Source organism: Arachis ipaensis, chromosome B07, assembly GCF_000816755.2.
Source record: "Arachis ipaensis cultivar K30076 chromosome B07, Araip1.1, whole genome shotgun sequence".
In the NCBI taxonomy this organism is placed as follows: Eukaryota; Viridiplantae; Streptophyta; class Magnoliopsida; order Fabales; family Fabaceae; genus Arachis; species Arachis ipaensis.
The window spans coordinates 12,560,159-12,570,308 of NC_029791.2; the positions used below are offsets into that span (position 1 = coordinate 12,560,159).

The 10,150-nt window shown below is 35.9% G+C and overlaps 1 protein-coding gene across 1 annotated transcript; it reads left to right on the plus strand.

The window, feature by feature from the left end:
• Positions 4,064-6,219, plus strand: LOC107606593 (protein FAR1-RELATED SEQUENCE 5-like). Its single transcript, XM_021107705.1, has 2 exons — positions 4,064-5,165; positions 5,675-6,219. The coding sequence occupies exons 1-2, from the start codon at positions 4,076-4,078 to the stop codon at positions 6,217-6,219; spliced, it is 1,635 nt and encodes a 544-aa protein (XP_020963364.1). The 5' UTR covers positions 4,064-4,075.

The window sequence follows — 10,150 nt, forward strand, 5'->3', positions numbered from 1 at the left end:
AAGTTTGTCAATGAGTTATAACTTAAATGACATAGTCTCTTTATACTCATTTAAGAGGTTGTGAGTTTTAATTTTCTTATTAGAAAAAAAAATAGAATGAAAGTTTCTGGTTATCGCTCAAATGACCATAATAAAAAGATGAAACGTATAATTCCTCTTTTTAATACCGAAAATGGGAAGTATGAAAAAAAAAAGAATAAAGTATATTTTTTATTTTTAAAGTTTGTTAAAAATTTTAAAAATATTTTTAAGTTTTATTTTATTTTAGTTTTATCCTAAAAATTTTTAATTTGCATCATGATGACTCTTAACAGCTAAATTTTTGGAAAGTATAAAACTAATCCAACAACAATATATGATAACTATGTTTGATTTGCTTATGTTAAATGTTATTTTTGCGAAATTATTGCTGAATTTGTCCTAAATTTTTTGAAAAATTAACTGTCAAGGATATATTTGATGCAAATCGAAAATTTTTAAAACAAAATTGTTCAACAGGACAAGAACTAAGTTATTATTAATCTAAATTCTATTTAAAAATTTATCACTAATTGTTCTTGCGCGAATAACCTGGACGTGACTTCGGCTATGAGAATCGATGCCGAGCTTTAGCCTTCAACGCCAAGCTATAAGCTAGGATGATCCGAGCTCTTTGTCCAGGGAGATGTCACGTCACGGAGAGTATGAACAAAGGGGGAGTGTACTTGCAAAAGACACTCCGATGCTTAAGTTAGTACTGAAAATTCAGTGTATTCGTTAAGGATAAGATGCCATACCTTTATAGGTGGAGTATAATAGGTCGGTTACATTATTGTTGATCATCTGAATTGAAGAGCAGTTATTAGGTTTTAATAAGTAGTAATGTCTGGTCGGTCGTTTTTATTCTCGGGTGTAACGTATGCGTGAATTGCCGAGTTATGGTGCATAAATTCGAGTTATGACATCAGATTTGTAACAGCCATATCATAGCCCCTAAGCTTGGCTTGAGAATATGTTTAATGAAGCAGGTTGAGCTTTTAATGAATCATAAATCGGCCATTAAGTGGGTGCATAACTCGGCAAATGACTTGGCCTTGGAGCCCCTAGTTCAAGTTGCTTCATTAAGCAGTTATTTAATTAATATAAGTAGGAGAGAGAAACTAAATTTAATGCTCATTAATGACGTGCGTGTTCCCAATGCACATTATTTCTTCTTAGGTCACTGAAGTGATGGGTTAGTGGATTTCAAAAACAGGTTTAAAGTTTTAATTAAAAACTTTGGAATCCAAAGGGGTGGCACAAAGTTTTGTAGATATGAGAGGCATTTGAAGGATCACGAGCAAAAGAGGAATGCTTTTGTCTTCCTTGTAGCTTGTGCAACCACTGTCTGTAATTTCTGTATTTCATCTTCCTTAGCTTGCTTTCTGATGGGGTTTGAGAGGAAGAAAAAGGGAAAAATTGATTGGTCTTATGATTGGGTAAATGAGGACGTGAGGAAGCATCCGTCTTTGTTTCTGGATGAGGATGCTGTGAAAGAGATAGATAAGAGTAAGATTGTGAGGGGTGGTTCTGGGGTTCGGTTAGAGTTACTTCCATGTTCTGACAGTGACCGAGTATTTCAAAGGGGGGAGGACTTTGAGTATTTTTACATGTATAGTTGTGTATTGGAGGAGTTGAGGGTAAAACTCCCTTTTACAGATTTTCAATGTTAGGTTCTTAAGCAGTTAAACTGTGCACCATCTCAACTTCACCCTAATGGCTGGGCATTTTTTCGTGGTTTTGAGATTCTGATGGAGTTCTTGGAAGAGATAGCTTCAGTGGAGTTATTTTTCTCCCTGTTTCAAGCTAAAGGTGTTTGGAAAGGTGGTTAGGTGAATTTGAATAGTTCATCGAGGTTTGCTATCTTTAAACTGTATAACTCGTCCTTTAAAAATTTTAAGGAAATGTATGTGAAGGTTAGTAATGCAGAGGGATATTTTCCTTTTTATGTGGACGAGCATTTGGGGGAAAAGTTTTCCCTTTGGTGGTGCTCGGAGCCTCAAAATATTCTCGGCCCTGAAACTATAAGTGGAAGGGATGAACGTATAATCGAGTATTTAGTTGAGGGTGTTGATAGGAAGGAGTTGATTTCTGTTTTTGATCTACTACAGTGGGACGAGAATATGCAGGCAGTGATAGATTACTTAGGTGAGTTATTTTTTAAACATTGTTGTTTTGAATGAAACTAAAATATAGTGGTAACTGTTTGATCTTGTTACTGTCAGGTGAAAAATATCCTAGGATTTCCGCGGCGACCCTTAGAGCTCGGGTAAAGAGTAAAAACTTGGATAAGGAGGGGTCGACGTCAAAGGTCGAGAAAATTGTTGGTGCTGGCGAGTTGAATCAGCCCAAGCCGAGAAGAGTAAAAGTGATTTTGAAGAAAAGGAAACATGATGTGGTGGATTTATCTGAGGGATCTGAGGATGTTAGGGATGAGGTCCCCATGGAGAAAATTCAAGGGTTTTTTGAAAACCAGAAGAAATTGTATGACGTTGCCGATCAGAGTGATGGCTCATATATGTGGGGGAAGGATTTTCCCTATATGGTTGTTGCCGACGAAGTTTTCCAGACATTGGCGGATGTGACTCTGGTGGAAGAAGTTGGTGACGTTGCTATTGATCAATATATGCAGGTATTGTATTGTTGTTTGTTTGTGGGTTTTTTATTTTATTTTTTTATAGATAGATATAGATTTTATTTGTTTTTGTTTTTTGTTGAAGGTGATTGGTCTTCGACTTGCCAGTTTGGGGCGTAGCCAGGAAAAGAAACATCGTAAAGTGGCCGAGCAAAAACAAGATCCAAAATTAAAGGAGGAGCTGGAGTTAAAAAATAATAGGGTTACCGAATTGGAAACTAGGCTGTCTGAGGTTGAGAAAGAGCTAAAGCTGACCAAGGAGAATTATACGAAGGAGGTGGAGGATGTGAAGAAGAAGGAAGCTGGCCTTTCCAATATGAGTGTTCGGGTAATTGAGGCGACTACAAAGTTGAAAGAGGTGGAGAAACAGAAGGGAGCAGATATCCTTGATTCTTTTGTTAAAGGATTTGAACGTGCTTCTCTTCAGGCCAAGTTCCTGGCTCCTGAGGTCGATTTCTCCTAGATGTATATGGGGAAGATCACCCGAGATGGATTTTTGGTGGACAATGATGGAGATGCCGAAGAGGAGGATGAAAATGTTGAACAGTAATGTTTGGTAGTATTTGTACATTTGCTTTGATCGTACTATGTTTTCGTTTGAGATATGTAATGGTAGTTGTTGGTAAACTGATTTGCTCCTATGTGAGCTGCTGACTGTTGTTGCCTATGCTTTTTTGAAAAAGAAAAGGCAATATATTTGATTATAGTTAGGTAATATTGCGTTTGAGCATGTATGGATTATTTGTTAGCAGTTATTTTGGATCAGTTGTGTGAATTGTACAACTGTGATGTTTGCTTGGTTAGTCATCTCTACAGAGATGTTGTTTGAATCTGTAGGTTTGGAACCTAAGTTGATTTTGTAGGAGGGATTAATAATCCATAGGTTTGTGAATTTTGATAAGGATAAATAATGATTTTGCTGTTTTGCAAAAGTTGCAAGTAATGCAGATAGTAGATGTATTTGTATAATGTTGATTGACCTGAGTCATTAGTTGTTTGATGGTTATATCTGATAAAGATATAATTTACAGGATGGGAGTGTCTAGTATAGATCGGAAATTTTGTTTGATATAGATGGCTAGTTGTTTATCCAATTTGTTTAATTATAGATCAGCAATTGGTTTATCTGATTTGTTTGATTTCGGATATAGTTCGGCAGAGTAATCATTTTGAATTCGGAAAGAAATTAAATATGCTCAAAGGAGGATAGAGTGAAAATATAAGATGCTCTATGTATTTATGGACCTTTGGTTACAAAGGTGTAGGTAGGCAAGCCTCGTTAAAACCTCTCCGAGCAAAACCCTTGTGGAAAAAATCTCGTGAGTAGGAAAAAGAGTACTCGCCTGTCCCTGTCTTTTAACTGTAATACAACTTTAAATATGATGTATGCTAACTTTTTTACAGGATGTGCCCAAGGTTGGCATGTGTTTTGGAACCATTGAAGATGCAAATCAATTTTATCAGAATTATGCCAAGCGCGTTGGTTTTGTTACTAAGATAAGGTTTACCCGAAGAGTTGGTAAAGATAAGGTTCCTAAGAATCAAATGATCACTTGCAATAGGGAGGGGAAACGCAAGTCTAGAGTTTCACCAATAGAAAAGACCAACCCTAGAACCAACTACAATTGCCCCGCAAGGATTTCTATTAGGTTGAATAAGGAGGGTCTTTGGATTATATTGAAGGTGTGTTTGGATCATTCACATCCTTGTGATCCAGAGATGGCAAAACTGTTGACACATAATAGAGAGATGACTATGCACATGTGTCGAGTCATTGAGAGGAATGATGAAGCAGGTGTGAGACCAAGCAAAACATATCAAGTATTGGTGGGTGAAGCGGGGGGTTTTTCTAAGATAAACTTAATGGAAAAAGATGTTAGGAACTATCTCAGCAGAAAGGTACGCAATGTTACGGAAGAAATGGATGCTAGGAAGATGTTGAAGTATTTTACACGGATGAAGGATATGAACTTTGATTTTTATTTTGATGTTGAACTTGATCAAAACAAGCGTCTCAAAACTATATTTTGGGCTGATGCTCGAAGTAGAGCAGCATATGAGTACTTTGGTGATGTAGCTTCGTTTGATACTACTTATAAAACCAATCGTTACGATATGCCATTTGGTTCCTTTGTGGGGGTTAATCACCATGGTAACTCAGTGCTTCTTGGGTGTAGTTTGTTGACTAAGGAAAATTCAGGCTCGTTTACTTGGTTATTTAATGCTTGGCTTACATGTATGCATGGAAAGGCTCCTAAAGGCATTATAACAGACCAATGCCTCGGAATACGAGCTGGAATTGAGAATATGATGCCAGAGACACGTCATAGGTTATGCATTTGGCACATTACGAAAAAGATTCCAGAAAAATTCAAAAGACACAAGAGATATGAAGAGTTACAAAGTGATTTAAATAATATTGTTTGGGAGTCCATTTCAGAAGATGATTTTCAAAATCAATGGAAAGATTTTCTGATTGAATATGGTCTAGAAGATAACAAGTGGCTATCAGGTACTTCTCTAAACATGAATTTTTATATTTTGCACATAGGAATTAGCATATTGGTATTTAAAAAGTATCAAGTGGCAATCATATTCTATTTGCTAGAATTCTAACACGTGTTTGAATATGCCTCTAGTACAATCTTCTTATTCTAATATTTTTTAAGCTTCATTGCATTATTGACATGTTTATGACAACATTTGCATCCACTTTTGTTAAGTTTGCTCACAAATTTTTTTTATGTATATTTGTTTACTATGATACATAGATATCTATGAAGAAAGACATTGTTGGGTTCCAATTTTTTTTTGACAACTTTTTTTGGGCTGGTATGAGATCCACACAACGAAGTGAGAGCATGCATTCATATTTTGACAAATTTATAAATAACAAGAGCTTGTTGATTCAATTTATCAAACAATATGATAATTGCCTTGGATAGAAAGAGCAACAAGAAAGGGAGGCTGATGTTGAAGACTATAAATCAATAATACCTTGTGCCACTAATTCCTTAATAGAGAAGCAATTTCAAGGTGCCTATACTAATGCAAAGTTTAAGGAAGTACAAAAACAATTTAGAAAGAAAGCAAATTGTATTTTGCACCTTATGAAAGCAGTTTCTACATCTAAAGTCTATTCTATTTTGGAGGATGTATCTACTTCTAAAGAGAGGGTTTATGAAGTTAACTACAATGCGGAAACGAAGGATATTACATGCATGTGTCAAATGTTTGAATCAAGAGGCATATTATGCCGTCATAGCTTGGTTGTCCTAGGGCATGAACGCGTGAGAGAAATTCCAAGAAGATACATTTTGGACTGCTGGAGCAAACTTGTGAAGCAAAGACATAGTGATATTAAGAGCAGCCATGATCCAAGTTTGTTGAATCCAAAAACAGAGAGGTTTGATGATTTATGCTCCCATTCGAACAGTGTTGCTCAATTTGCATCCCAAACAAAGGAAACAAGTGATATCTTACATCGTTATCTTGATATGGCTATGGCGGAGTGTCAAAATCATGTTGCTAACTCATCATCTAATGCCAATGAGTTAGATAATTGATGAGCGGATAATTTATACGCTTTTTGGCACTGTTTTTAGTATGTTTTTAGTATATTTTAGTTAGTTTTTATTATATTTTTATTAGTTTTTATTTAAAATTCACTTTTCTGGACTTTACAATGAGTTTGTGTATTTTTCTATGATTTCAGGTATTTTCTGGCTGAAATTGAGGGACCTGAGCAAAAATCTGATTCAGAGGCTGAAAAAGGACTGCAGATGCTGTTGGATTCTGATCTCCCTGCACTCGAAGTGAATTTTCTGGAGCTACAGAAGCCCAATTGGCGTGCTCTCAATTGTGTTGGAAAGTCTACATCCTGGGATTTCCAGAAATATATAATAGTCCATACTTTGCCTAAGATTTGATGGCCCAAACCGGTGTTCCAAGTCAGCTTAAGAATTCTGGCGTTTAACGCCAGAACTGGCATAAAAGCTGGAGTTAAACGCCCAAACTGGCACAAAAGCTGGCGTTTAACTCCAAGAAAAGTCTCTACACATGAAAGCTTCAATGCTCAGCCCAAGCACACACCAAGTGAGCCCCAGAAGTGGATTTTTACACTAAACACCCTAGCTTACTCATTTTCTGTAACCCTAGGTCACTAGTTTACTATAAAAACTACTTTTAGTGATTCATCTTGTACCTCATGACACTTTACATGTTTCATATTGTATATTCTATGACATGAGTCTCTAAACCCCATTGTTGGGGGTGAGGAACTCTGCTGTTCTTCATGAATTAATGCAATTACTACTGTTTTCCATTCTATCACGCTTGCTTCTATTCTAAGATATTCATTCGCACTTCAACCTGATGAATGTGATGATCTGTGACAATCATCATCATTCTCACCTATGAACGCGTACCTGACAACCACCTCCGTTCTACATGCAATCAAGCGTGAATGTGTATCTCTTGGGTTTCTAATCTAAGATTGGAACCTTCGTGGTATAGGCTAGAATTATTGGCGGCCATTCCTGAGATCCGGAACGTCTAAACCTTGTCTGTGGTATTCTGAGTAGGATCTGGGAAGGGATGACTGTGACGAGCTTCAAACTCGCGAGTGTTGGGCGTAGTGACAGACGCAAAAGGATCAATGGATCCTATTCCGACATGATCGAGAACTGACAGATGATTAGCCGTGCGGTGACAGCGCATTTGGAATATTTTCACTGAGAGGACGGGAAGTAGCCATTGACAACGGTGATGTCCAACATAAAGCTTGCCATGGAAGGGGCCTTGCGTGCATGAAGAAGAAGACAGTAGGAAAGCAGAGATTCAGAAGACAAAGCATCTCCAAAACCTCAACCTATTCTTCATTACTGCATAACAAGTATTTATTTCATGTTCTTTTACTTTTTACAATTAAATCTGAGAATTATTGATATCCTGACTAAGAGTTACAAGATAACCATAGCTTGCTTCAAGCCGACAATCTCCGTGGGATCGACCCTTACTCACGTAAGGTATTACTTGGACGACCCAGTGCACTTGCTGGTTAGTTGTGCAGAATTGCAACAGTGTGATTGTGATTTCGTGCACCAAGTTTTTGGCGCCGTTGCCGGAAAATTGTTCGAGTTTAGACAACTGACGGTTTATCTTGTTGCTTAGATTAGGAATATTTTATTTTTGTTAGTTTAGAGTCTTTTATTTGAGTTAGTTTCATATTTTAAGTTTGGTGTCGATTGCATGCTTTTACTTTCTTTTAATTTTTCGAATTTACATGTTCTTAGTTTTTTCTTGATCTTTAAAAGTTCTAAGTTTGGTGTCTTCTTTGTGTTTTCCCTTTAAATTTTCGAAAATTTGTGTTTGATTTTCTAAAAATTTTAAGTTTGGTGTTTTTATGCTTTTATTTACTTAAAAAATTTTCAAAAAAGTGTTCTTGGTGTTCATCTTGACATTCTAAGTTTTCTTGTTTGTTCTCTTTGTTTTGATCTAAAATTTCTAAGTTTAGTGTCGTTTTGTTGTTTTTCTCTTTCCTCATTAAAATTTAAAAATAAAAAAATATCTTTTCCTTATTTTACTCATAATTTTCGAAATTTAACATTAAAGTAGTCAAAGATTTTCAAAATCATATCTCTTCTTTTTAATCAAGTCAAAATTCTAATTTCAAAAATTGATCTTTTCAAATCTTTTTAAAAAAAAAATCAAATCTTTTTAATTTCTTCAATCATATCTTTTCAATCATATCTTTTTTTTATAAATTGCAATCATATCTTCTCAATCATATCTTTTTCAAAATAATTTTCAATCATATCTTTTTTTTATAAATTGCAATCATATCTTCTCAATCATATCTTTTTCAAAATAATTTTCAATCATATCTTTTTTATTGCTAATTTCAAAATCTTTTTAATTAATTAATTAATTTAGTTTTCAATTTGCTTTTATTTTGTTTTCTTTTTGTTTTCGAAACTTTATTTTATTTTCCATTTATTTTACTTTATTTTATTCGGTTACTTTTAATTAAATAAAATAAAATAAAATAAAAACAAAAATATATTTTATTTGCAATCCACATCATCTCCCTTTCTCCATCATGGACCTAAGTGGAGGTGAATAGTCCAGAAGGACTCTGGGGTCATATGCTAACCCCATTACAGCTGCATATGGGAGTAGCATCTGTATACCTCCCATCAAAGCAAGCAGTTTTGAGCTAAATCCTCAACTCATTATCATGGTGCAGCCAAATTGCCAGTATTCTGGTCTTTCACAGGAAGAACCTACTGAGTTTCTGGCACAGTTCTTACAAATTGCTAACACAGTACGTGATAAAGAAGTGGATCAGGATGTCTACAGATTATTACTATTTTCATTTGCTATAAAAGATCAAGCTAAGAGGTGGTTAAATAACCAACCCACAGCAAGCATAAAAATATGGAGACAGTTATCAGACAAATTCCTGAATCAATTTTACCCTCCAAAAAAGATGACACAGTTGAGACTGGACATCCAAGGCTTTAAACAAGAGGATCATGAATCTCTTTATAATGCTTGGGAGAGGTACAGAGGGATGCTAAGGAAATGCCCCTCTGAAATGTTTTCAGAGTGGGTACAGCTAGACATCTTCTACTATGGGCTTACAGAAAGAGCTCAAATATCTCTAGATCACTCGGCTGGTGGATTTATACACATGAGAAAAACAATTGAAGAGGCTCAAGAACTCATAGATACAGTTGTTAGAAATCAACATCTGTACTCAAACAGTGAGTCCTCCATAAAAGAAAAGGCTATGGCAGTAACTACTGATCCTAATCCTCAAGAACAGATTGTTGAACTTAATCAGCAATTACTCCTTATGACAAAACAATTAATAGAATTTAAAGAGATGCTCCAAGACACTAAAAATGCTAACAAGAATATAGAAGCACAATTAAATCAGACAAGACAGCAGCTATCTAAACAGATAACAGAAGAATGCCAAGCTGTTCAACTAAGGAGCGGGAAGACATTGAATAATTCAGCTCAAAATAGTAAAAAGCCAAGAAAGGAACAACTGACAGAGGATGACCAAACCACTGCACAAAATCCCTCTGAGGACAGCAAGAGCCCAGAGAGGAATAATTCTGGCGTTCAAACGCCAGAAAAAGGGTGGGAAGCTGGCGTTAAACGCCCATTCCTTACCCAGTTCTGGCGTTCAAACGCCAATGAGGGATCAGACACCTGCAAGTGCTGATAGTAACCCCTCTAAGAAGGCTTCTGCAACCACTTCTGTAGGGAATAAACCTGCAGCAACTAAGGTTGAAGAATATAAAGCCAAGATGCCTTATCCTCAGAAACTCCGCCAAGCGGAACAGGATAAACAATTTGCCCGCATTGCAGACTATCTCAGGACTCTTGAAATAAAGATCCTGTTTGCAGAGGCACTTGAGCAAATACCCTCTTATGCTAAGTTCATGAAAGAAATCTTAAGTCATAAGAAGGATTGGAGAGAAA

What these genes read in the sequence shown, in the direction of transcription:
- LOC107606593 (XM_021107705.1), top strand. Translation starts at nt 4,076, where the DNA reads ATGTGTTTTGGAACCATTGAAGATGCAAATCAATTTTATCAGAATTAT. An exon ending in AGATAACAAGTGGCTATCAG is followed by an intron (nt 5,166 to 5,674) that starts GTACTTCTCTAA and finishes ATTCCTTAATAG; the next exon opens with AGAAGCAATTTCAAGGTGCC.